The sequence below is a fragment of the Globicephala melas genome, chromosome 9, assembly GCF_963455315.2.
Source record: "Globicephala melas chromosome 9, mGloMel1.2, whole genome shotgun sequence".
NCBI lineage: Eukaryota > Metazoa > Chordata > Mammalia > Artiodactyla > Delphinidae > Globicephala > Globicephala melas.
Genome location: NC_083322.1, coordinates 18,810,095 through 18,838,016, shown reverse-complemented (window position 1 = coordinate 18,838,016; position 27,922 = coordinate 18,810,095). Strand labels below are relative to the sequence as shown.

At 39.7% G+C, this 27,922-nt stretch overlaps 1 protein-coding gene across 2 annotated transcripts in view; it reads left to right on the top strand.

The window, feature by feature from the left end:
• Positions 1–27,922, top strand: part of EXOC4 (exocyst complex component 4) — an 807,055-nt gene that overhangs the window by 558,234 nt on the left and 220,899 nt on the right. For both annotated transcript variants that reach the window (XM_030853847.2, XM_060305296.1), the window contains one exon: positions 11,250–11,469. In XM_030853847.2, coding sequence (XP_030709707.1) covers positions 11,250–11,469 — 220 coding nt within the window. The remainder of the gene's footprint in view (positions 1–11,249; positions 11,470–27,922) is intronic.

Sequence of the window (27,922 nt, the reverse complement as noted above, 5' to 3'; positions counted from 1 at the left end):
AATATTAAGAGTTAGCATTTGGGTTCTTTCAATTTCTCAATTATATGCTTAAAAAATACAAATAGCTGTCATTATAAAGAGGCTTACTTCATTCTACCTAACGTGCTTTTCAGTCTGGAGGGAACACTTAAATGTAGTCACAAATCACTTGCAATATACTCATGGTAAGATTTTTTAAAGTTAAATTTGTTTACAAGCCTGCAGAGCTCAAATTTTGTAGATAATATTCTTTTCTCCCTCTACTTAATGATTTTTCCCTCTTTTCTCCTCTCGTCCTAAGCATGAATTTCACTCGTTACAAATAGAGCACCCAAATCCCTTTTTATTTCATTAGTTCAGCAAATTGTCTCCTAGGGGTATGGACTGAGGCCATGATTGGGCTCTGCGATGATGAGCGTATTTTGCACTTTTACCCAGAAAACCTTCAGATACAAAAGCCACGGAAAGTAGTTACACTCAGCATGAACGATTACAGACTGTTGGGGGAGACTCTTCCTGATGTGCCGGTGACTTACTCCCATGAATTAAGAGGCAAATGTGCTCCAAAGTGCATTAACCTTTATGGATTTTTCTTCGGTTTTCATGTTCCACTGATTTGTGGTCTTAAATATGCCTGTTGCTGCTGTTTCTGAATGAGTCCCTTGTAAATCATTTCTAAATGATCTTTTTCGAGTCAGATCATCTGAGTCAGTTGAATATATCTCCAATCAATTCCTCTGAGGCTTCTTTCCTTCTTGGCCCAAGTTACTTTCAGTTTGCTCTGTGCCTTAAATGTCGTATCTGAGAGTAACTGACTAAGTAAGAAATATGTTGTAAAGGAGCCGTATTTGCTGGGCAGCTGCTTGTTTTTTTTGTTTTTTTTTGTTTTTTTTGTTTTTTTGCGGTACGCGGGCCTCTCACTGTTGTGGCCTCTCCCGTTGCGGAGCACAGGCTCCAGACGCGCAAGCTCAGCGTCCATGGCTCACGGGCCCAGCCGCTCTGCGGCACGTGGGATCTTCGCGGACCGGGGCACAAACCCGCGTCCCCTGCATCGGCAGGCGGACCCACACCCACTGCGCCACCAGGGAAGCCCTGGGGCAGCTGCTTTTTACACTGAGTTGTGTCCAGCCTTTGCCTGGCCTCACTTGAGTTTGATTCCAAAGGCCCATTTACCTGAGTACAGCTAACTGGACATAGTTCTTTGTGCAAGGATGGGCTTGTGTCCAAGAATGGATTTTACTCTGGGCTGTAGATTGATTTTTTTCATAACCAGTTAAGGATGGTAGGGATTTTGAGAGTTCTGTGTTCTCATAATAGCCCACTGGTTCCCTTAGAGTGATGTGAAGGAAGAGCACACAGGACTCTTGTGAGTACTGCTTGGCATCTTTTCACATGGGCCCATATTTCTCCAGAAAAGTTCTGCATTTGGCAGTCAGTGTTTCATTCTCCTTCTGGCTCTGAAGATTATTTGTTTATTGGATTTGAGGGAAAATGTGCATTTTTTTTGTCTCCTCATAACTAATGTGTCATTCAGGCTATAGGGTGGTGGTTAGTGCTGTTGTTTGCCATCTTCCCATAAAACCAAAACACAAAATCAGTTTCAGAAAATTCAAATTCAGAATTCTGGCTTTTAAAGCACAAAATTATTTATTCGTGTCTCTGTCATAAATAGTGCATCACTGTTTATTGCTAATTAAGTTTTTCATGTAGATATTTGTAAATATCTGTGTCCTGGGACATTATTAAATGTACATATATTAAACTTGACCATGAGAATGGTGACATGGGGACTTACTTTTGAATATGCTTGACAACTTAAGCAGAGCTCCTATAGGCCTGTAAATGTCTCGTAGCTTTTCACATAGAAACCTTGAACTAAATGAAAGGGAGGAGATGGTTCAGATTTTTTTTAAATGTCTTTAAAGCCATTATACAGTAGAAGAGATTCAGAGCTTCTCGGTGGAAGTAAGCATGGTACATCTCTGCAGAGAGGCAAGACTGGATTAGAAGTTACTTTAGTGGAAATGATATGTTGTAAGATTCTGCAGAATGTAGGAGTTCAGAGGAATAAATCACACATATTTACTGGTTCTAATACATGCGATCAGGAGAAAAATCCCAGGCCTGTCAGGTAAATATTTTGTGTACATGATTCACCCCAAACTACCAAAACGTGTGTGTGGTCATATGACAGAATCAGGAAACGTCAGAATGAAAAGAATTAATTTATGTTTAAATTTATGTTTAAAATATTTTAGATAATGATATACATTATATACAAAAGTATACATCAAAAACAGAATTCAGAAAGAGAAATTAAGGAAACACTCCCATTTACCACTGCAACAAAAAGAATAAAATACCTAGGAATAAACCTGCCTAAGGAGGCAAAAGACTTGTACTCAGAAAACTATAAAACACTGATGAAAGAAATCAAAGATGACATAAACAGATGGAGAAATATACCATGTTCTTGGATTGGAAGAATCAGTATTGTGAAAATGACTGTACTACCCAAAGCAATCTACAGATTCAGTGCATTCCCTATCAAACTACCAATGGCACTCTTCACAGAATTAGAACAAAAAATTTACAATTCATATGGAAACACAAAAGCACCCGAATAGCCAAAGCAATCTTGAGAAAGAAAAACAGAGCTGGAGGAATCAGGCTCCCCAACTTCAAACTATACCACAAAGCTCTAGTAATCAAGACAGTGTGGTACTGGCACATAAACAGAAATATAGATCAATGGAACAGGATAGAAAGCCCAGAGATAAACCCACGAACACTTGGTCACCTAATTTACGACAGAGGAGACAAGAACATACAATGGAGAAAAGACAGCCTCTTCAATAAGTGGTGCTGGGAAAACTGGACAGGTACATGTAAAAGAATGAAATTAGAACACTCCCTAACACCATACACAAAAATAAACTCAAAATGGATTAAAGAGCAATTATACTCCAATAAAGATGTTAAAAAAATGGATTAAAGACTTAAATGTAAGACCAGACACTATAAAACTCTTAGAGGAAAACATAGGAAAAACACTCTTTGGCATAATCCACAGAGAGATCTTTTTTGACCCACCTCCTAGAGTAACGGAAATAAAAAGAAAAATAAACAAATGGGACTTAATTAAACTAAAAAGCTTTGGCCCAGCAAAGGAAACCATAAACAAGACAAAAAGGGCACCCTCAGAATGAGAGAAAATATTTGCAAATGAAACAACAGACAAAGGATTAATCTCCAAAATATATAAACAGCTCATGCAGCTCAATATCAAAAAAACAAACAATCCAGTCAAAAAATAGGCTGAAGACCTAAATAGACATTTCACCAAGGAAGACATACAGATGGCCAAGAGGCACATGAAAAGATGCTCAACATCACTAATTATTAGAGAAATGCAAATGAAAACTACAATGAGGTATCACCTCACGCTGGTCAGAATGGCCATTATCAAAAAATCTAGAAACAGTAAATGCTGGAAAGGGTGTGGTGAAAAGGGAACCCTCCTGCACTGTTGGTGGGAATGTAAGTTAATACAGCCACTATGGAAAACAGTATGGAGGTTCCTTAAAAAAACTAAAACTAGAACTACCATATGACCCAGCAATCCCACTACTGCGCATATACCCTGAGAAAACCATAATTCAGAAAGAGACGTGTAGCACAGTGTTCATTGCAGCACTACTTACAATAGCCAGGACATGGTACCAACCTAAATGTCCATCGACAGATGAATGGATAAAGAAGATATGGCACATATATACAGTGGAATATTACTCAGCCATTAAAAGAAATGAAATTGAGTTATTTATAGTGAGGTGGATGGGCCTAGAGTCTGTCATACAGAGTGAAGTAAGTCAGAAAGAGAAAAACAAATACCGTATGCTAACGCATGTATATGGAATCTAAAAAAAAAATAAATGGTACTGATGAACCTAGTTACAGGGGAGGAATAAAGAGGTAGACATAGAGAATGGACTTTAGGACATGGGGTGGGAGGGCAAAGCTGAGGCGAAGTGAGAGTAGCATCGACATATATACACTACCGAATGTAAAAGAGTTGGCTGGTGGGAAGCAGCAGCATAGCACAGGGAGATTGGCTTGGTGCTTTGCGGATGACCTAGAGGGGTGGGATAGGGAGGATGGGAGGGAGGCTCAAGAGGGAGGGGATATGGGGACATGTGTATGCATATGGCTGATTTGCTTTGTTGTACAACAGAAAGTAACACAGTATAGTGAAGCAATTATGCTCCAATAAAGATCTATTAAAATAAATAAATAAATAAAGCCTTAGTATAATAGATATCACTGAAGAAAAAGAAAACCAACAGAATTACCAATAAACAGTGACATTGTTTGTGGGAGAGCCATGAATGAATTCCTTGTACTCCAAAAGCCAGAATTCTGCATTTGAGTTTTCTGAAATTTGTACCCTTAGTTTTGTATTTCGGTTCTATGGAAAGACTTTATTTCCCCCTGATTGGATTCAGGTGATGCATTTTTGGCAAGATATCAAAGAAGTGTTGCTGTATTCTTCTCTGCATCATGTCATATGGCACATGACGTCAGTTTGTCCCATTACTGATAATGTTGGCCGTAGAATTTTTTAAACTACTAGGCTGTGAATATAAGGAATACTTATACACTGTGAGCAAGTATTTTCATTCAACTGAATATTGCTGTCATTGCAACTTCTAAAATACAGTACAGATCCTCTGTGTTCAAGAATACTTCCAGCTGGTGGCAGCCATAATTGTTGGCTGAGATGAAATGGAAGAAATGGAGCTTTACAATAAGATGGAATTTGTGTTGAGGAGTCTGGGTTAAGGAATGGGCTTGGGAAGCTTGAATGAAATTTTAATTAGTATAATCTTCCTGGATATAAATCAAATCAGTATAAAAATTTTGAAAATACTGGGTCAGGTGTGGGTACTGTGTGTTCATGTATGCATTCCAAAGGACACATAGTTGCTATAAGAAAGAGTAAATTTAAAATATAGGTACTGCATATGTACAGATTTTTGGAGGCCCACTGGTTGATGATAATCTGACAATAAAATCTTTGGTGAAATATTTACAAATGGCAACATTAGAATTTAGGAAATAAGATCCATGCTGTAGACTTTCAAAGGCAGTAAAAATAGGTTGCCTACACTCTTCATGTGTTTTTTGGTCTAGCCTACTCTACAGGTTGAGGTTTGGGAGCCTGATCTGAATAAGTTTCTTCAAAATCCTATGATTAGATACTCCTCCTACAGCATTATGTAGATCCTCCTCTTTGATTCTTACTCTCTCTGTTCCATATACACAGATGTACCTGCGCTTTGTGTCTGCCTTCTCATCATTTACAAGGATAGGAAATCCCTAGTGTGAAAGCACTTCATAAGATTAGATAATACCCTTTTGACAGGGTTCCATCTGTGTTCCATCTTAACTTTGAAGTGTTTTCTTTCCTAATGAGATTCTTTCCACTGTTCACAATTCGATGTTTTCTTACTTCCATAAAGCTGATTAGGAGCATTGTTGGAAAAACAGGGCTTTTTGATGAGTCTCCTCTGTACCCGTGACTGACTCTCCTACCTCCCATTCAACAGATTACTTTTACGGTTCTTAATAGGTGAACGGATACATGCAGCATACTTTGGGAATCCGGGGGAAATAAAATATAGAGTAACCCATGGAAAATGATGAGGAGCTACTCCCAGTAATTTTTTTTTTTTTTTTTTTTTTTTTGCGGTACGTGGACCTCTCACTGCTGCGGCCTCTCCCGTTGCGGAGCACAGGCTCCGGACGCGCAGGCTCAGCGGCCATGGCTCACGGGCCCAGCCGCTCCGCGGCACGTGGGATCTTCCCAGACAGGGGCACGAACCCGTGTCCCCTGCATCGGCAGGCGGACTCTCGACCACTGCGCCACCAGGGAAGCCCTACTCCCAGTATCTTAACATGTAGAAATAATTCAACAGAAGCAAAATGAAGATGTTCACTGTAGGATTATCTGTAATAAAACCAGGAAGCAGCATTAACGTTTCTTAATAGATGTTTGGGTTAATAATGTATTGATGGAATGAATCTTACAATTATGAGTATTATCCTCTGTGAAAGGGCAAATATGAAGTACTGTGAACAACCAAATTGCATAAAGCAAAAAACAATGTGAGAAGGTGGGCAAGGACTAGAGAATACTCTTTCAGTCCAAGGCATCTGTGGTGGAGATATGGGTTAATTTTCTTTCTTTCTTTTTCTATGAATCTTTTATTTGGACCTCCAGTCCAAATCCTTGGGAGAAGGACGTTATTTATTGGAGAGGTCACGCCCTAGTTTTAGGAGCTATGGGTTGAAATTAAAGGAGCTATTAATTTTATTCAACACTGCATTCACCAGTTATTTCCTGAGAACCTACTGTGTAGCAGCCGTAGACTAGTATTAGGCACTGAGGATACATCAGTGAGAAATTTACACTTGTCCCCTGGCCACGTGGGGCTTTGGTCATTCCTACATCCCGTGTGTTCCTGAAATAGTCAAAGTAATAATCTAATGGCCCATATTGCCAATTGCAGATAATTGCATGGGAAAGTAAAGGAGCAAGTGAAAACAATCACAGAATGCGTCACACTTTGCTCTAGTCTCCAACCTCATCAGGATTTTATGTACTGATAGTAATTATACAGATAGCAGCAGCCGTCACTTAATTAGCAGTTGACTTTATGTCAGCCTCTGTGCTGAGCGCTTAACTTTTATTTCCTTATTTAATCATCAAAACAAATCCTGCATGTTATATCCATTTTTACAGAATACACAAATAAGATGAAGAGAAGCTAAGTAATCTGCCCAAGACTATACACTCAAGATCCAGACCCAGGAATACCTACTTTACGTGTCTTGCCCTTGGCCACTCCACTTCCCTAAACCTTTCCTCTCTGCAGTGACTGTGAGTGTGATTCGCCTCCTGGATGCCTAGGAAAGTTCTTATTCTGTGTCCTTCCTGCCCAAGAAAGGGCATTTTGCCATTTAATGTGATTGCTTCTCATTTTTTCCAGAGAAAAGAAGAGGCTGGTGAGACAGCCCTAATTTTTCTGTTTCATTCTCTTCTGCATGTTTTATGCCTTCTGAACAGTGAGGACCCTCACAGCTCCCAAAGCAGATTTGGAAACATGTTGAATGGGTCCCCTCAAGTTAGAGATGACACCATCAACCTGAATGTGTCATTTTAGACTGATGTGTGTGCTTTAGGGAATAAATGATTTGTATTCGAAAGAGATCATTCAGCTGAAAGTAATGGGAGCGCCTCCATCCGTGCTGCTCAGAGCAGTTTCATGTTTTAGGGGCACCAAAGACAAATAAGGGACTAGAAAAAAAGAAAAAGTGGATAATTTAGAGCCTCTGTCACTTTGTTTAGGAGCAGGTTAACTACTAAAAATCTCCTCCTAAGAACTGGTAAAGATTTTGGAAATGCAAGAAGTACTTCTGCTCAGAAAACTCTTCTTCTAAGTCCCATTGAAAAGAATAAATAGCGTTTCTGATGATTGGTATATTTACTTGTTATTAAATTAATAACAGTGGTTGTCTTTCAGAGTCAGACCAAGGGGACCAAGATGCCCCTGGGTGGATGGTTTCTCTGAGGGTTAGATGAGATCAGAAGGACGCAACATAGTACGATGTGGTATTTGGAGATCTTAAAATTATAGCCATGGTTAACTATGTACTCTTTATTTCTTCATTTTTTTCCTGGCTTCTTCTACTCATTCTCTTCTTAAAAGATTTATTATATCTTGTTTTGGGTCAGGCTTTTATTTCCCTTCCCATGTTGATTACATCAATTAAGAAACCTCATTGCTGTTTGTCATGGCTTCTCAATTTCCACTTTCCTGGGTGATTGTGATAATCCCCTGTGCTCTCCTTCCTTCCCCCCACCCCCCGCCTCCACATGCCACAGAGGTTAATGGAATGTTTCACTGGTGATATGGAAGAACAACCACAATGTATTTATTTATTAAGTAAAGGAAACTCTTAATTAGGTTAAACGGCTAAACTTAAGGAACATTTATACACCAAACTTTAAATGTGGTCTAATTGGAAAGCAATTTATAAAATATAGTCTTTGATAAATGTCGATAATTTTTACACTAATTTAATTTTATTTGAGTAGCTAATATATTCACAGTTTTTAAAACAATCAAATGATTATAAAAAGTTATAATTGAAAAGTATATTCCCAGTCCTCTGCCAGGCCCCACCACCATCCCTTCTTCCTGTAGGTACTCACTTTTACTAGTTTTTTGTGAATCCCTCCAGGATGTCTTTATAATAAATAAATGAGGTTATATAATTCTTATATGCAGGTCAATATAGTAAATATGAACACTGCTAAATACCTTGCTTTTCTCACTTAACAATATATATCCTAGAGATCTTTTCCTGTTGGTGCATCAAAAGCTTCCACGTTTGAGAGTTGGGGCTGCTGCCCAGTATTGCAGAATGTGTAGATTCACCATAGTTTATTTAACTGATCTCTCATTGATGGATTTTTTTGCATTGTTTCCAGTCTTTTGCCATAAAAACAGTGCTACACTGATCCCTGTACCCTGTACAAAGATCATCTCATCCATATTTAGATAACAGCTGTCGGAAGAATTTCCCAGAAGTGGGATTTCTGGGTCAAAGGAAATGCATTTGTAGTTTTGGATGATATAGTGCTAATTTGCCCTTCATGAGGGTTGTAACGTTTTTCACTCCCATCAGCAATATATGAGAATGGCTTTGTCCACACTTAAACCGACAGTGTGTTTTCAAACTTTTGGAATCTGGCTGATGCATGGGTATAAAAAATGGTATCTCACAATGGAATATTACTCAGCCATAGAAAGAAACGAAATTGAGTAATCTGTAGTGAGGTGGGTGGACCTAGAGACTGTCATACAGAGTGAAGTAAGTCAGAAAGAGAAAAACAAATACCGTATGCTAACACATATATATAGAATCTAAAAAAAGAAAAAATGGTTCTGAAGAAACTAGGGGCAGGACAGGAATAAAGACGCAGACGTAGAGAATGGACTTGAGGACACGGGGAGGGGGAAGGGTAAGCTGGGACGAAGTGAGAGAGTGGCATGGACATATATACACTACCAAATGTAAAATAGATAGCTAGTGGGAAGCAGCTGCATAGCACAGGGAGATCAGCTGGGTGCTTTGTGACCACCTAGAGGGGTGGGATAGGGAGGGTGGGAGGGAGGGAGACACAAGAGGGAAGGGACATGGGGATATATGTATAACTGATTCACTTTGTTATGAAGGAGAAACTAACACACCATTGTAAAGCAATTATATTCCAATAAAGATGTTAAAAATAAATAAATAAATAATAAAAATACATTAATTACCAAAAAAATGGTATCTCAGTATAGTTCATTTTTCTCATTATGAATGAAGTTAAAACTTTTGGTGTGTTTAATGGTCACTTACTGTAAATTGTCGTTTCATGTCTTTTGATCATTTTTCTACCATGTTCTTTGTTTTTTTTACTAACTGTCATCTGTGACATAAGTTGCACATATATATTCCCAGTTAGTCATTCATTTTTTTGTCTTTATTTCATGTGATTCTGTTTCCTTTTATTTCGCTTCTACACTTTTGAGAAAAATTTAAAGTACGAGGCCACTCTTACTTTGCAAAGCATTGTGGAACTGTAAAACTCACCATGCAAAGCAATATTAATCAATGGGAAAAATCACAATTGTTTCATGACTTTAAAATTTTTTGTGAAAACATTAAAAATTCTCTACTGTCAGTTACAAATATATACGGAAATGAAAAGTAGAACTAATATGTATTCATACACTGTAACATTAGAAACACTGAGAATTAAAGTGTTTTCTTCGTAAATCTTACCAAGAGTAATTTGAACAGTGCATGCCACCTTCTTTTTGGGTACTTTATGATACACAGTGAGCATCTTTTCTGTGCGTTGGTGAAATGTCATACTTCCTTCTCAGTTTAGATCAGCTGCCAGCATTTAATTCTTTGCTTTTCAATGTCATGAAACATCTCCAAGGGTTCCTTTAAGGTAACATTTTTTGCCTACATCCCTTCTCCTGGGGTGTCTTCATCTCTTTTATCACAATCATTTTCTCTTTTAAGGTCAGTAAGTCCGCCTTTACTCTGGCTGCAGATACCTCTCGAATGGGGCCAGTGTCGATGTTCCCAGGGTCAGTTATTTCTTCTGTAAATCCATTTACATTCAGTTCAAATGTCGCTCCCAGTGTTACTTTCAGGGTTTTTTTTCCCCTGTACTTTTAGGTGTTTGGGCCAATTCATTTTTTCAGTTATCCATTTTTGTAAACTGTCACATGGGTCTATCACTGAGAGACAAGGAGACAACACAGCTACACACTTTGCTGTCTGTCCATGAACTGCGTAATGGATGTGCAGTGACCAATCACTGCTTGACTTTGAAAGAAGTGACATGTTTGATCATTGATTATGATAAACATTAATTATTTACATAGAGATTTCTTAACATACTGTGGTAACTGGAATTCAAATCTTGTTGTACTGGTGTTATTCACTAAACTTTAGTAACTTCCATTTGTGCATATCAGAACCATGAAAGCAGGAACTGCCAGTGTAGAAAAGTACAAAGAATAACATAACAAATATCTGCATACTCATCTCTGAGTTTTGACAGTTAACATTCTGCTATGTGTGCTTTAAGTGTTTTTAATAAAGGAAATTGATCATTACAAATAAGGTTAAAGTTCTCCTTTGCCCCCACCTCCCATCCTGTTTCCTTTCATAACCTCCCAACAGCATCATAAATTTAAATACTATCCTTTCTTTTTCTCTCTTTTTAGAAGTTCTATCTACACGTATAAAGATCCTAGTAAGAAATATGCAGTATTTGGGATGTACTTTGCATCATAATTTGGTTTTTTGTGTAATGCTTTCTTTTGCTTCTTATATTCTTATTTCCTTCTTGAATTAATAAAAAATATTTTTGTCTCTCCTCTTTTCCCCCTAGTGTGGAATTTTTGTTTCTGTTTCATCCTATTTCTATTGAATAAGTGAAATAACTTGTGTTAGAAAAAACTAATCTGTAGATGGAAAATAGAGTGACCTGCTCTTGTTGAGAATTCTGGTAATTTCCCCACATCTCTCCATGGAAGCAGCAAAAGTCAGAGATACCCACGTGTGTTTGGTCATATTTCTGTAGCTATCTTTCTGATACACTTAACAGTGGTTGTGCTCTGTTTGTCTTTCAGATTCATTCAGGAGATAGAGCACGCCCTGGGACTTGGCCCGGCCAAACAGTGTCCTCTTCGAGAGTTTCTCACCGTGTACATCAAAAACATCTTCCTCCATCAGGTCTTGGCTGAGATCAACAAGGAGATTGAAGGAGTCACGAAAACATCTGACCCCCTGAAGATCCTAGCTAATGCAGACACCATGAAAGTGCTGGGGGTGCAGCGGCCTCTCCTACAGGTAATCACATCCTTTGAACTTACTATTTTTATCTGCAGTTTTCATTGACTTGGCAAGAACCACAAATTGAAAAAAGAAGGAGAAGAGTTACCATCTGTTTCCATATTCATCAGGGACAAAACAAGAGGAAATAAATTAAACAGGCACCAGGGAAATTAAGGACTAGTGTAGAGATAATGGAAATTCCTGAAGATCTTTAAGAAAAAAGTGGTTAGCTTTGAATATGGGAGATGGTGAGTCTCATTAACATGCAGGCAACTCCTCATTATTGGCCTGGAATTTGTCCTTGAAAAGAACTCTCTTTCCAATGGTGAATGCATCCTGGAGTAGAAGGACTTATAGGAAGGAAGTTATTCTGCCTAACCTCAATTACCAACAGTAAACCCTCTGTACCATTTGAGGGCTGACTTACCGTATATAACTTGGCTAGGTCACAGTGAATTTGAACCCACCCAAAAAACTGGCTTTTAAAAGTCAGATCATTTATTAATTTAAGTGATGATCATCTTAATATGAAAATTTTACTTTCATTGTATAAAGAAATGGTTTCTGGACAACAGAAATAAGATAATTTGTCAGATGTATGGATTAATAGACTTGAGGTGTTTGTTTTATATGCTTTAAGCCAGTGACTTAGAGGTAAATATAAGACTAAAAGAAAATTACTATGAATTTCAATTCTGGCTATACGTTAATTATTATTACACTGTAATTGAATCTTTATAGTGTTTCTTCATTTAAGAGAATGATGGGTACAATAGCATAGTTTTATGTAAGTTGCATGGTATGAGGATATCTCAAAATGTAGAAGACTTGAGATCTTCAAAGAGAAGTTCTATAAGTGAGATATATATATATAGATATAGATATATAGATATATAGATATATATATAGTTGCTTCAGTTGCCTGCCTTCACCTGCTTTTATATATGTCTTCCTTGGTTCTTCCTTCTTTGTACATTAGAATTAATAGAAATGCTGGCCCTTTCATAGGGAAATGTCCTAGTTGTGAGCATTCTTTTTTTATAAGCAAATTCTTCTATGGTATTGAGAAAATAGAATAGAGGCATTCACTTCTACCAGAACTTGAACAGTAGCATCACACCCAGGAAAGTGTTCATTTGCATTGCCTGAGTTTATGTTAGATGTGTTCCTAGTGAGGATCTGTACTGAGTATGGGATGCAGAGAAGGAAGAATAGCAAACGCATGTGCTCACTCATCCCATCCGTCTGCTGGATTACTCTTCCACTGGCTCTTTGCATGGCCGGCATCTTCTCTTGGTGCCTGTTCAAACGTCCCCTCCACAGGGAAGCTTTTCCTAACTATCCTGCCTAAGTAGGTCCCCTTCCTTGGTTATTCTCCATCCCCCCCCCGCCCCCACCTCCTGCTCCGAATCTGTCTGTTCTCAACACTGAAGCCAAACTATGAACTGTGTCACCAAAACTCCCTTGCCAATGACTTGTGATCAGGTTCTGCCAATAGGAAGCACTAGCAGGAGATTGGAGGGTGAAAGGAGAAAGAGGTTGGGTTCTTATCTCCTTCCTTTCCACTTTGGATCATAGTTTTGTCTTTGGGTGCCTCCCTCTGTCACCAGAGGTCCTGCCAGGCGACACTTCCTGTATGGCTTCAGCTCTCACTGGACGCTGGTAACACCGTCTCTCCTCCTTGGCCCTTGATGATAGCTTTCTGCTGTTACTGGTGTCTGGGTGCCTGAGCGTCCCTTGTTGCTTCTTTCAGTGCTGCCTGTACCTCTGTCAGTCATCTTTTCATTAATATTTCTTCAGTTAGTCATCTGAATGGAATTCTGTTTTTTGTTAGGATCATGAATAGATCTCCCCAGTTAGTCACTATTTTAACATTTTAATTTTTTTTCCTTCTTAGCACAACTATAATCATTTATTTTCTAGCTTGTTGATTTCCTATCTTTTCCCACTAGAAATTAAGTTCCAAAAGTATAGTACAGTATCAGGCAGTAGGAAGACACTCGATAGCTTGTTGAATGAATGTTTATGTGTGTCGGTGGGTGGGTGGGGGGATGGATGGATGGGTGGATGGATGGATGGGTGGATGGACACAGTGAATAAATTTTGAGAGTCTTAACTGCAGAGTCAGAGTGGGAAGATGAGAAAGAGAGTGACAAAAACTTGTTTACATTTATCTTATGTCTGACAATATCATTAACATCCTCTCCATCAGAAAACCTCTCAGTATGTATATCCCTCAAGGGTCATGCCGTATGCTGCACAGAGCAACTTTAATATGCTTAGCGTACTAAATGTAAGAGAAATAATGCACTACAGAGTGAATCTGGGAACTAAAGATGCTGGCTCATTAAACATGATGATTTTCAACTTGAGGAACAAAGACAGATTAGAACTCCACTAGTTGACTACAGTCTGGGCCATGTCAGGGCCACACACTGCTGGCTAAATGGCATCTCTGGGCAGCCTACCGATGTGCTTGTCAAGTCACTCATAACCTCATCACCAGCCATTTGTACGTGCTGCTACACCTCTTGTTCTTTAAGTCAGTTACTCCGTTCCGAGGCTGTGTAAGAACTCCAACTTTACCTCTCCTCTCTTTGACCTTGTCAAGATATGATAGTTATATGTAAGTGAGTAAGTCTTAAAACTAAGGCCATGCAAGTTATCAACCTCCAAATATGTTTACAGAGCCCAAACACCTGCTTTCTTATTTGGTTATTTTGTTGTCCTCTCTTTCTTCATAAAAATTTTATAAGAATGCAAATTAGTTAGACCATATCAGTAAATTTGTTTAATATTGTCAGTTATGAGGTTACAAAAGCAAGTGAAGAGGTGGTTATTTTCCTTTCCCATCTTGAGAAAGTCTCTTGCTTTGTAATGATTGTAAATTGTTTTCAAACATAATTTCCCATGCTCAAATTTCAATGTTTCTTAAATGTGTTTCAGTGTCACCTTGATATTTTTATTCTCAGCTAATTAGACGTAACTAAAGAAAAATAATGGAGAAATTATTCTCAACCATTTTAGCTGAGAATACAAAACAATTGTTAAGAAGGGAGCTTGAAGAAATATATGTATGTGTGAAAAATGCAGGCGGGTTAAGTATTCAATTACATGTCCTTCAAAGTCATTCCCTCTGCTAGACTGTTGTTTGGTCACAGAGTGGAAGGGATCGTGCCTTTCCCCGGAGGCAGCACCCAGTGTCATGAAGCATCAGCCCAACTGGATTCTCCACAGAGAGTGGACAGACAGCTGTCTCAGTGCTGCTTCCATCTACTTATCTGATGATGTGCAGACGCAGAAAACCCCAGGACATTTTGTCCTTTCCTCTTTGAAATGACATTGGTCAGGATAGACAGTCGGTTATAAGGGGGCATTTACTTGGGTGATAATGTAGTTTTGCATTGGTAGTTTTACTTTCTAGGCACAGAATTCATAGGCGGGAAGGAAGGAAGGAAATAGGAAGGAAGAAATTACAAGCACCATTTTATAGGTGAAACAACTGTGCAGATGCCCAAAGTGATAGTAGTAACAGTGGAAGTCTAATGGTGGTAATGATAGCATTCATAATAGTAAATAGTAGTAATGGTGACAACTAACACTTTAAAACATCTACTGTGAGCCAGACACTACTGAGTGCTTTATATGTATTGACTTGTAAATGTTTTATATGCATTGACAACAGCTTTGTGAAGGTGGCATTCTTATTATAAGGAGGAGACTGAGAAACAATGAAATTAAATAACTTGCCCATCCATAGTCACCTAGCTAGCAACGCTAGAACTGTAATTCAAACCCAGGCGACCCAACCCTGGATCCCGTGCGCTAACCTCTTTGTTACTAGTCTGCTGTGAGATGGGCAGAGTTTGAGAGTAAGCATTTAGACCATTTAGACACTTTTTTTTTTTTTTTTAGCAATTTGACATTGTCTGTTGAACCTAACAGTAAAAAATTGGGACTTGTGTTTTTATCACCGGGTTTTTAAAAATTTCTTTTTTCCAGTAGTTCATTTTTATTTATTTTATAAAAGTATACATCTGTGACAGACTGGGGGGATGGGGGAGAGTCTGGAACCAGACTCTCACCATAGCCAGAGATGTACTGCTCTAAATCCGTATATTGCCTCACAGGAGTAGAAGTGTAAAACCAACCGTCTTTCTTGCCTCAGCGTCTAAACCACTTTCCAACAGATGGAATAGCTCGGATATTTGTTACAGATGGTTCCCTCCTAAATCCCCAGCTCCTGCAACCATGCCTGCTATAGAGAAAGCAATGTTGAATAAATGGCTGAGTGAATGAAAATGAATGAATGAATGATGACTTCCTTAGTACAAGGGCATGGGTGTGCGTGTTTTGCCCCATGGTGTAAGATTCATGGTCTTGGGTTTAAGATTCATGACAATGTTTAAATTAAAATGTCATAGATCTTATGCCTCTGATGCTCTCAGATAGAAGCAGGATGGACTATACTTCATGCTCTTACCATCTGCGAGGCCTCTATTACCATCGCTTTTTCTGCAAAATGGCTCCATCCATTGCAAGACAAAGTATACTGATGCAAATTAAAGAAATCCATTAAGAGAAATTCCTCATTTCTCTTGAGTCAGATCTTCTGGCATTCCGGACATGGAGCTATGGAAACAATTGATTGTTTGAAGTGGATACTCCCTCATGCCTTATATGTAACAGGCATCTACCAACTGTTCATTTATCAGACATGAGGAAAAATTCCCTCAGTTCCCTAGTTTATCACTGTTTGGGGAATGTAATTTATTCTTCTTTAGTATCTCCACCCAAAAAAGGGGAGGGGGGACTAATGCTTAAGTTTTTTAATCCCTTACCTATCACATAGCTGAATGGACATCTGTATGAACAAAAAATACAAGTAAAGTTTTCTCCCCTACCTCCCAGTGGAATACCCGGTATCCTTGTTACTTAGTGGTCTGTGGACAGGAACATCAGACTCTGAGTCAGAATCTGCATATGCACGGCATCCCCAGGTGCTTTGTATGTACATGAGATTTTGAGGAGCACGGCCTTGTACCAGTGCAACACCAGGTGTGATCCGTGGACGGGCAGCATCCACATCAGCTGAGCTTGTGGGAAATGCAGATTCCTGAACCTCCCTCCACTCTGGGATGGGATGCAGGAATCTCTGGTCTAACTAGCCCTCTAGTTGATTTTCATAGAGACAGAACTTTTAGAAGCATTGTCTTAATGCCAACGTTTCCAGCTGGAGGTTAGGAAATGGGGCTCTAACACTCCGGACTCTTAGCCTTGAGACAAACAACAGTAGTTAACTTCAAAAAGCTATTCAGCTTTGTTTCATACAGGCACAGAAATTGTAAAAACAATATTTGCAGCAGCAGCAGCGGAAGCTGCTTCCTAGTCTAGCACGTTGCTGAATTTTGCAAAGTTCTTTCTAGACACAGGATGAGACTACGTTTTCTGGCTCATGTAGGGCAATGTGAGACAGAGACAGCTTTCCTAATGCTTTGGCTTCTGTTCCCCCATCATTGGAGGAAAAAAAAAAAAACATAAGCTGTGCAAGTCAAAAATTTTAGGCAATCTTGAAACATTTAAAGCATATTTTCATTTTCCTCATTGCCCCAGTATGTGTCAGAGCACATCTGAGAAGTCAGATGGTTAGAGGTGGGCTGCAAACCCCACACTCCCATCTCTTCCTCATCCTCCTGTGCTTTCGCTGGCTACCTGGAGGGGTGTGGTTCTCAACAGTACCCATTAGAATCACCCAGGAGCTCTCTGAACACACCTAGATCCCATCCCAGAGCTTTGGTTCGGTTGGTCAGGGGTGGGGCCTGGGCATCCAGGTGTTATAAGCTGCCCAGATGATCCCGACATATGCAGCCCGAATTAGTGCCGCTGGCCTGGATCTTTCTACTCCATAGAATCAGTTATTGCCCTGAGAGGAAGTACAAAAAAATTATAATTGAGGCATTCTTTAATTCACTTAGGTTTGTAACAGAGGGCTCTGTTTGATACTTTGAATCAAGCTTGATCCATAAGTCTTAGAATCAGATACAAATAGATTGAAATCCCAGACATTTCAATGGATAATTTTGTGGTCAGGACCAAATTGCTAACCTCTCCGTATCTATTTCCTCCTCTATAAAACAAGAATAATAAAATCTGTGTCCTAGGAACACATCATTTCTAAGGTGTAGGCGGAGTAATGGTGGTAGAACACATCACCTTCGTTGCCCGTGTCACAGACATCTGGACTTCAGCATTGCCCGCTGTTACCGGCTACTCGCCTGCTCCCTGACTCTCACCTTCATAGACTTCTGATTTGTACTGACGGTGCCTCTGCACCCCTGCCATCTCTTTGTAGATTTCAGCCTGCATCTCCTCTTATCACTAACTTGCTGCTTACTCACTCCTGTTCTTTGTGCTCTAAGACCCACCTATAACTTCTGTTTCCACTACCCTAGAGTGACAGCAGGAGATGGTATTGTTTCACTTCCTTTCTCTTTTTCCTGGACTTGCCCGCTGGTCATTCGTTAGCAGCAGAGGCAACATGCAGTATTTATGACCATTAAAGCTACTATAGGCTTCCCTGGTGGCGCAGTGGTTGAGAGTCCGCCTGCCGATGCAGGGGACACGGGTTTGTGCCCTGGTCCGGGAAGATCCCACATGCCGCGGAGCAGCTGGGCCCGTGAGCCATGGCCGCTGAGCCTGCGCGTCCAGAGCCTGTGCTCCGCAACGGGAGAGGCCACAGCAGTGAGAGGCCCGCGTACCGCCAAAAAAAAAAAAAAAAAAGCTACTATGTTCATTTCCTAGGGCAAACATAACAAGTTACCACAAACTAGGTGGCTTAAAAAGCAGAAATTGATATTCTCATAGTTATGGAGGCCAGGAGCCACATTCCCTCCAAAGGCTCTAGAGTAAGACCCTTCCCTGCTTCTTCCATCTTCTGGTGGTCCTGGTACTTCTTGACTTCTGGAAGTATAACTCTGATCTCTGCCTCCATCCTAACATGGGCTTCTCCCATGTTCTCCATTTTTCCATTTCTGGCTCTTATAAGGACACTCTCATTGGATTTAGGGCTCACCTTAATCCAGCATGATCTCACCTCAACCCTAACCTTAATTCTATCTACAAAGACCCTATTTCCAAGTTAAGATCACATTCTGAGATTGTGTGTGGAATGTTGGGAGGACACTATTCATCCCACTACACCTAATAATTGGAAGCAAATTATATAGAATGCAACATATTCACCTTGCTATATTTTCCTTGAAAACCCTCTGGCAGGAAGCAGTGTAGCAGTATTGCTGTTAAGGCAATAGGGCCAAGGTGGTCTAAACTGTAGGTGTCAGGAAGGTTCCAAATGAAAGCTTTTGGTAGGTTGAATGATCGCTGGAGCTCTGGTTAAGCCTTACTGAAAGTTGGTAGAACAGCTGCTTACAGTGTAATGATTTGCCATTACACTGATGCCCAAGCCTGTTATTTCCCCAGCTACGCCAAGGTACTGCCGGCAACCTCTTGTTCGTTTCCCAGGGAAGTGTGGCCAGCAGCAATAGCACATGGTTTCATCATATCAAATTATGTTAATATGAAGAATGTTGGATTTGAGTGGTATTTGCATTGCGGCCTGTTGTTGCCACTGCACTCCATGGTGCAGAATAGATTTAGCTTTTATTAGCCTAAATAGATTAGTCCCGTTTAAGGTCTGTAGGAAGTCATCATGAAAATCATTAAATGGAAAAAAGAGCTGATCAATTGATTTTTTTTTTTTTCTCCCCTGTAAGCTCTGAGAGTTGGTGCTAATGGTCTCACCATGCTAAAATAAGTCTTAGAACCAAGATGCCTTGGGGTCTAAGCTGATTCTTCAGTGTTTACCTAACCCGAAAGAAATACTAACACAGTGTGGGGGTTTGATTTTCTTTAAATGTTACTTAATAAAGGTAAAATAAAAGTAAAATAAAATATTCACCAGCAATATTGTTTGGGTTCTTCATGACACATGAAGGCCTCAAGTAACCAACCAACTAGTGGTTGCTTCAGGTTTTATCCAGGAAGATGCAGTAGAAGATGCCTTTGTTCTTGTCTTTGGTTGTTCAGATTGTCACCGTGGCTTTCAACACTCACCTGTCTATTTCTGAGACAGCTGAGCAAATTAAGTCTTTCAGTACTAATGGGGACTTTGGGAATCTCATAACATTCATCTGTGTCTTCAGATTCTTATCAAGTTGTGTTATTTTTGTATGATTAATTCTATTACTAGTTTAATACTTTTTATTTTTCATAGAATTTTTGTTGTGATTCTTCATAGCCATTCAGGAAATGTAAATTTCATCATGGCATGGTGGGAAAAGCATATAAAATGGGGATCTGGTCTTGTCAATCCAGTGACCTTAGACAAGCCCAAGCCACTTATCTTCCCTGAACTTCACGTCCCTCATATAGAATGAGAATGATGCTAGCTCAAACAACCTCATAAGATGAAGGTGAGGAGTACAATGAGATCATGTGTTCAGCAGGGCTTTCTGAACTGCTCTACATATTGAGTTGTTGTCTCATAATTGTTATTATTATTGGTCCACACACCCACATGATCATTCAGAAAATCCATTAGCATCAAAGGGAATGATGCTTACACCTACAGAAATGAAAAATATTTCCTATTACATGAAAGGCTTCACTAGTTTTTACCAATAGTTTGTTTCATACATGATTAGACAACCAACATAAGAATCCAGCAATTTTTTTCCCACAGTTTATCGTGAGAATATTTGAAACATCTAAAAAGACTGAAAAAAAAACACCCGCACACTCACCATCAGGATTCTACAGTTAACACTTTACTGAATTGGTTTCATAGCATAACCAAACCTGGTCATTTGAATTCTTTTTCAGCCATCCCAGAAATGAATTCCCAATCATTCCCTAAGCACTTTACCATGGTTTTTAATATCTTACTTAGGAAATCTGAACATAAAGGGAAGTAAATTAAGTGGGAAAGTAGTTGCTTTGTTAAGAGTGTTCAATTTCTAAAAGTACCCATTCTGACGTTTCCTTTAAATGGTGTCATGGAACAGGCAATTGACCAACTCATGCTTGTGATTAATCTATAAGTACTGCCTTTACCGACATGATGCTACCAGGGAACTTGCCCTCATAACTGTTGATGAAAAAGGCTCTGAAGTGAGCAAATGAGAGATGATTTTTATTTACAGGCAGAATAAGCACGTAATATGATCAACTTGAATTTTACAAATATCTTTATAGTCTTATCTCCAGATGGAGAAGAAATAGGACCTTGTCTCATTGGCTGGTTTTCTTAGAAAGTCCCTGGTTAACTAGACTTCTATCAGTAACTTTTTGCAAATCAAGAAGGGGAGGGGAGAAAAAGTGTGTGTGTGTGTGTGTGTGTGTGTATGTGTGTGTGAAAACATATATATATTTCAACTAACTTCTTTTTTTTTAACATCTTTATTGGAGTATAATTGCTTTACAATGGTGTGTTACTTTCTGCTTTATAACAAAGTGAATCAGTTATACATATACACATGTTCCCATATCTCTTCCCTCTTCCGTCTCCCTCCCTCCCACCCCTCTAGGTGGTCACAAAGCACCGAGCTGATCTCCCTGTGCTATGTGGCTGCTTCCCACTAGCTATCTGTTTTACGTTTGGTAGTGTATATATGTCCATGCCACTCTCTCACTTTGTCACAGTTTACCCTTCCCGCTCCCTATATCCTCAAGTCCGTTCTCTAGTAGATCTGTGTCTTTATTCCCGTCTTACCCCTGGGTTCTTCATAACCTTTTTTTTTCTTAGATTCCATATATATGTGTTAGCATATGGTATTTGTTTTTCTCTTTCTGACTTACTTCACTCTGTATGACAGACTCTAGGTCATCCACCTCAATACAAATATCTCAATTTCGTTTCTTTTTATGGTTGAGTAATATTCCATTGTACATATGTGCCATATCTTTATCCATTCATCTGTCAGTGGACACTTAGGTTGCTTCCATGATCTGGCTGTTGTAAACAGTGCTGCAGTGAACATTTTGGTACATGACTCTTTTTGAATTATGGTTTTCTCAGGGTATATGCCCAGTAGTGGGATTGCTGGGTCATATGGTAGTTCTATTTTTGTTTTTTAAGGTGTAGATTTTTTGATGATGGCCATTCTGACCGGTATGAGATGATATCTTGTTGTAGTTTTGATTTGCATTTCTCTAACGATTAATGATGTTGAGTATTCTTTCATGTGTTTGTTGGCAATCTGTATATCTTCTTTGGAGAAATGTCTATTTAGGTCTTCTGCCCATTTTTGGATTGGGTTGTTTGTTTTTTGTTATTGAGCTATCTGAGCTGCTTGTAAATCTTGGAGATTAATCCTTTGTCAGTTGCTTCATTTGCAAATATTTTCTCCCATTGTGAGGGTTGTCTTTTGATCTTGTTTATGGTTTCCTTTGCTGTGCAGAAGCTTTTAAGTTTCATTAGATCCCATTTCTTTATTTTTGTTTTTATTTCCATTTCTCTAGGACGTGGGTCAAAAAGGATCTTGCTATGGTTTATGTCATAGAGTGTTCTGCCTATGTTTTCCTCTAAGAGTTTGATAGTGTCTGGCCTTACATTTAGGTCTTTAATCCATTTTGAGTTTATTTTTGTGGATGGTGTTAGGGAGTGTTCTAATTTCATACTTTTACATGTACCTGTCCATTTTTCCCAGCACCACTTATTGAAGAGGCTGTCTTTTCTCCACTGTATATTCTTGCCTCCTTTATCAAAGATAAGGTGACCCTATGTGCATGGGTTTATCTCTGGGCTTTCTGTCCTGTTCAATTGATCTATATTTCTGTTTTTGTGCCAGTACCATACTGTCTTGATTACTGTAGCTTAGTAGTATAGACTGAAGTCAGGGAGCCTGATTCCTCCGGCTCCATTTTTCGTTCTCAAGATTGCTTTGGCTATTCGGAGTCTTTTGTGTTTCCATACAGATTGTGAAAGTTTTTGTTCTAGTTCTGTGAAAAATGCCAGTGGTAGTTTGATAGGGATTGCATTGACTCTGTAGATTGCTTTGGGTACTAGAGTCATTTTCACAATGTTGATTCTTACAGTCCAAGAACATGTTATATTTCTCCATCTATTTGTATCAGCTTTAATTTCTTTCATCAGTGTCTTATAATTTTCTGAATACAGGTCTTTTGTCTCCTTAGGTAGGTTTATTTCTAGATATTTTATTCTTTTTGTTGCAATGGTAAATGGGAGTGTTTTCTTATTTCACTTTCAGATTTTTCACCATTAGTGTATAGGAATGCCAGAGATTTCTGTGAATTAATTTTGGATCCTGCTACTTTACCAAATTCATTGATTAGCTCTAGTATTTTTCTGGTAGTATCTTTAGGATTCTCTGTGTAGAGTATCATGTCATCTGTAAACAGTGACAGCTTTACTTCTTCTTTTCCGATTTGGATTCCTTTTATTTCCTTTTCTCCTCTGATTGCTGTGGCTAAAACTTCCAAAACTATGTTGAATAATAGTGGTGAAAGTGGGCAACCTTGTCTTGTTCCTGATCCTAGTGGAAATGGTTTCAGTTTTTCACCATTGAGGACGATGGTGGCTGTGGGTTTGTCGTACATGGCCTTTATTATGTTGAGGAAAGTTCCCTCTATGCCTACTTTCTGCAGGGTTTTTATCATAAATGGGTGTTGAATTTTGTCAAAAGCTTTCTCTGCATCTATTGAGATGATCATATGGTTTTTCTCCTTCAATTTGTTAATATGGTGTATCACGTTGATTGATTTGCATATATTGAAGAATCCTTGCATTCCTGGAATAAACCCCACTTGATCATGGTGTATGATCCTTTTAATGTGCTGTTGGATTCTGTTTGTTAGTATTTTGTTGAGGATTTTTGCATCTATGTTCATCAGTGATATTGGCCTGTAGTTTTCTTTCTTTGTGACATCTTTGTCTGGTTTTGGTATCAGGGTGATATTGGCCTCATAGAATGAGTTTGGGAGTGTTCCTCCCTTGCTATATTTTGGAAGAGTTTGAGAAGGTTAGGTGATAGCTCTTCTCTAAATGTTTGATAGAATTCGCCTGTGAAGCCATCTGGTCCTGGGCTTTTGTTTGTTGGAAGATTTTTAATCAAAGTTTCAATTTCAGTGCTTGTGATTGGTCTGTTCATATTTTCTATTTCTTCCTGTTTCAGTCTTGGCAGGTTGTGCATTTCTAAGAATCTGTCCATTTCTTCCAGGTTGACCATTTTATTGGCATAGAGTTGCTTGTAGTACTCTCTCATGATCCTTTGTATTTCTGCAGTGTCAATTGTTACTTCTCCTTTTTCATTTCTAATTCTATTGATTTGAGTCTTCTCCCTTTTTGTCTTGATGAGTCTGGCTAATCGTTTATCAATTTTGTTTATCTTCTCAAAGAACCAGCTTTTAGTTTTATTGATCTTTGCTAGTTTTCCTTCATTTGTTTTTCATTTATTTCTGCTCTGATCTTTATGATTTCTTTCCTTCTGCTAAATTTGGGGTTTTTTTGTTCTTCTTTGTCTAATTGCTTTAGATATAAGGTTAGGTTGTTTATTTTAGATTTTACTTGTTTCTTGAGGTAGGATTGTATTGCTATAAACTTCCCTCTTAGACCTGCTTTTGCTGCATCCCTTAGGTTTTGGGTTGTTGTGTTGTCATTGTCATTTGTTTCTAGGCAATTTTTTGATTTCCACTTTGATTTCTTCAGTAGTAACTTGGTTATTTAGTAGTGTATTGTTCAGCTTCCATGTGTTTGTATTTTTTACAGATCTTTTCCTGTAATTGATATCTAGTCACATAGCATTGTGGTCAGAAAAGATACTTGATACGATTTCAATTTTCTTAAATTTACCAAGGCTTGATTTGTGACCCAAGATATGATTTATCCTGGAGAATGTTCCATGAGCACTTGAGAAAAATGTGTATTCTGTTCTTTTTGGATGGAATGTCCTAGAAATATCAATTAAGTCCATTCAGTTTAATGTATCATTTAAAACTTGTGTTTCCTTATTTACTTGCATTTTGGATGATGTGTCCATTGGTGAAAGTGGGGTGTTAAAGTCCCCTACTATGAATGTGTTACTGTCGATTTCTCCCTTTATGGCTGTTAATATTTGCCTTATGTATTGAGGTGCTCCTATGTTGGGTGCATAAATATTTACAATTGTTATAGCTTCTTCTTGGATCGATCCCTTGATCATTATGTAGTGTCCTTCTTTGTCTCTTGTAATAGTCTTTATTTTAAAGTCTATTTTGTCTGATATGAGAATTGCTATTCCAGCTTTCCTTTGATTTCCATTTGCAAGGAATATCTTTTTCCATCCCCTCACTTTCAGTCTGTATGTGTCCCTAGGTCTGAAGTGGGTCTCTTGTAGACAGCATATATATTGGTCTTGTTTTTGTATCCATTCAGCCAGTCTGTGTCTTTTGGTGGGAGCATTTAATCCATTTATATTTAAGGTAATTATCTATATGTATGTTCCTTTTCCCATTTCCTTAATTGTTTTGGGTTTGTTATTGTAGGTCTTTTCCTTCTCTTGTGTTTCTTGCCTAGAGAAGTTCCTTTAGCATTTGTTGTAAAGCTGGTTTCGTGGTGCTGAACTCTCTCAGCTTTTGCTTGTCTGTAAAGGTTTTAATTTCTCCATCAAATCTGAATGAGATCCTTGCTGGGTAGAGTAATCTTGGTTGCAGGTTTTTCTCCTTCATCACTTTAAATAGGTCCTGCCAGTCCCTTCTGGCTTGCAGCGTTTCTGTTGAAAGATCAGTTGTTAAGCTTATGGGGATTCCCTTGTGTGTTATTTGTTGTTTTTCCCTTGCTGCTTTTAATATGTATTCTTTGTATTTAATTTTTGATAGTTTGATTAATATGTGTCCTGGCATGTTTCTCCTTGGATTTCTCCTGTTTGGGACTTGCTGTGCTTCCTGGACTTGATTAACTATTTCCTTTCCCATATTAGGGAAGTTTTCAACTATAATGTCTTCAAATATTTTCTCAGTCTCTTTCTTTTACTCTTCTTCTTCTGGGACCCCTATAATTTGAATGTTGGTGCGTTTAATGTTGTCCCAGAGTTCTCTGAGACTGTCCTCAGTTCTTTTCATTCTTTTTTCTTTATTCTGCTCTGCAGTAGTTATTTCCATTATTTTATCTTCCAGGTCACTTATCCGTTCTTCTGCCTCCGCTATTCTGCTATTGATCCCTTCTAGAGTATTTTTCATTTCATTTATTGTGTTGTTCATCATTGCTTGTTTCCTCTTTAGTTCTTCTAGGTCCTTGTTAAATGTTTCTTGCATTTTCTGTATTCTATTTCCAAGATTTTGGATCATCTTTACTATCATTATTCTGAATTCTTTTTCAGGTAGACTGCCTATTTCCTCTTCATTTGTTTGGTCTGGTGGGTTTTTACCTTGCTCCTTCATCTGCTATGTGTTTTTCTGTCTTCTCATTTTGCTTATCTTACTGTGTTTGGGGTCTCCTTTTTGCAGGCTGCAGGTTCGTAGTTCCCGTTGTTTTTGGTGTCTGTCCCCAGTGGCTAAGGTTGGTTCAGTGGGTTGTGTAGGCTTCCTGGTGGAGGGGACTAGTGCCTGTGTTCAGGTGGATGAGGCTGGATCTTGTCTTTCTGGTGGGCAGGTCCACGTCTGCTGGTGTGTTTTGGGTTGTCTGTGGCCTTATTATGATTTTAGGCAGCCTCCCTGCTAATGGGTGGGGTTGTGTTCCTGTCTTGCTAGTTGTTTGGCATAGGGTGTCCAGCACTGTAGCTTGCTGGTCGTTGAGTGAAGCTGGGTCTTTGTGTTGAGATGGAGATCTCTGGGAGATTTTCGCCGTTTGATATTACGTGGAGCTGGGAGGTCTCTTGTGGACCAGTGTCCTGAAGTTGGGTCTCCCACCTCAGAGGCACAGCACTGACTACTGGGTGCAGCACCAAGAGCCCTTCATCCACACGGCTCAGAAAGGGAAAGAAAGAAAGGGAAAGAAGGAAGGAAGGAAGGAAGGAAGGAAGGAAGGAAAGGGGAAAAAATAAAATAAAGTAAGATAAAATTAAGTTATTAAAATAAAAAATAATTATTAAGGAAAAAATTTTTTTAAAAAAGTAAAAAAAAAAAAAACAATAACAACAACGGAAAAAAAACATGGACGGACAGAACCCTAGGAGAAATGGTGAAAGCAAAGCTATAGAGACAAAATCTCACACAGAAGAATACACATACACACTCACAAAAAGAGGAAAATGGGAAAAAATAATATATCTTGCTCCCAAAGTCCACCTCCTCAATTTGGGATGATTCGTTGTCTATTCAGGTATTCCACAGATGCAGGTACATCAAGTTGATTGTGGAGATTGAATCCGCTGCTCCTGTGGCTGCTGGGAGAGATTTCTCTTTCTCTTCTTTGTTCGCGCAGCTCCTGGGGCTCAGCTTGGCTTTGGCCCCGCCTCTGCGTGTAGGTCGCCGGAGGGCGTCTGTTCTTCGCTCAGACAGGGCGGGGTTAAAGGAGCCGCTGATTCGGGGGCTCTGGCGCACTCAGGCCGGGGGGGAGGGAGGGGCGCGGAGTGCGGGGCCAGCCTGTGGTGTCAGAGGCCTGCGTGACGTTGCACCAGCCTGAGGCGCGCCGTGCGTTCTCCCGGTTAAGTTGTCCCTGGATCCCGGGACCCTGGCAGTGGCGGCCTGCACAGGCTCCCAGGAAGGGAGGTGTGGAGAGTGACCAGTGCTCGCACACAGGCTTCTTGGTGGTGGCAGCAGCAGCCTTAGCGTCTCATGCCTGTCTCTGGGGTCCGCACTTTTAGCCGCAGCTCGCGCCCGTCTCTGGAGCTCCTTGAAGCGGCGCTCTGAATCCCCTCTCCTCGCGCACCAGGAAACAAAGAGGGAAGAAAAAGTCTCTTGCCTCTTCGGCAGCTCCAGACTTTTTCCCGGACTCCCTCCCGGCTAGACGTGGTGCACTAACCCCTTCAGACTGTGTTCATGCAGCCAACCCAGTCCTCCCCCTGTGATCCGAGCGAAGCCCGAGCCTCAGCTCCCAGCCCCGCTCGCCCCGGCGGGTGAGCAGGCAAGCCTCTCGGCCTGGTGAGCGCTGGTCGGCACCGATCCTCTGTGCGGGAGTCTCTCCGCTTTGCCTTCCTCACCCCTGTTGCTGCGCTCCCCTCCGTGGCTCCGAAGCTTTCCCCCTCCGCCACCCGCAGTCTCCGCCAGTGTAGGGGCTTCTAGTGTGTGGAAACTTTTCCTCCTTCACAGCTCCCTCCCACTGGTGCAGGTCCCATCCCTATCCTTTTGTCTCTGTTTATTCTTTTTTCTTTTTCCCTACCCAGGTACGTGGGAAGTTTCTTGCCTTTTGGGAGGTCTGAGGTCTTCTGCCAGTGTTAAGTGGGTGTTCTATAGGAGCAGTTCCACGTGTAGATGTATTTCTGATGCATCTGTGACAAGGAAGGTGATCTCCGCGTCTTACTCTTCCGCCGTCTTC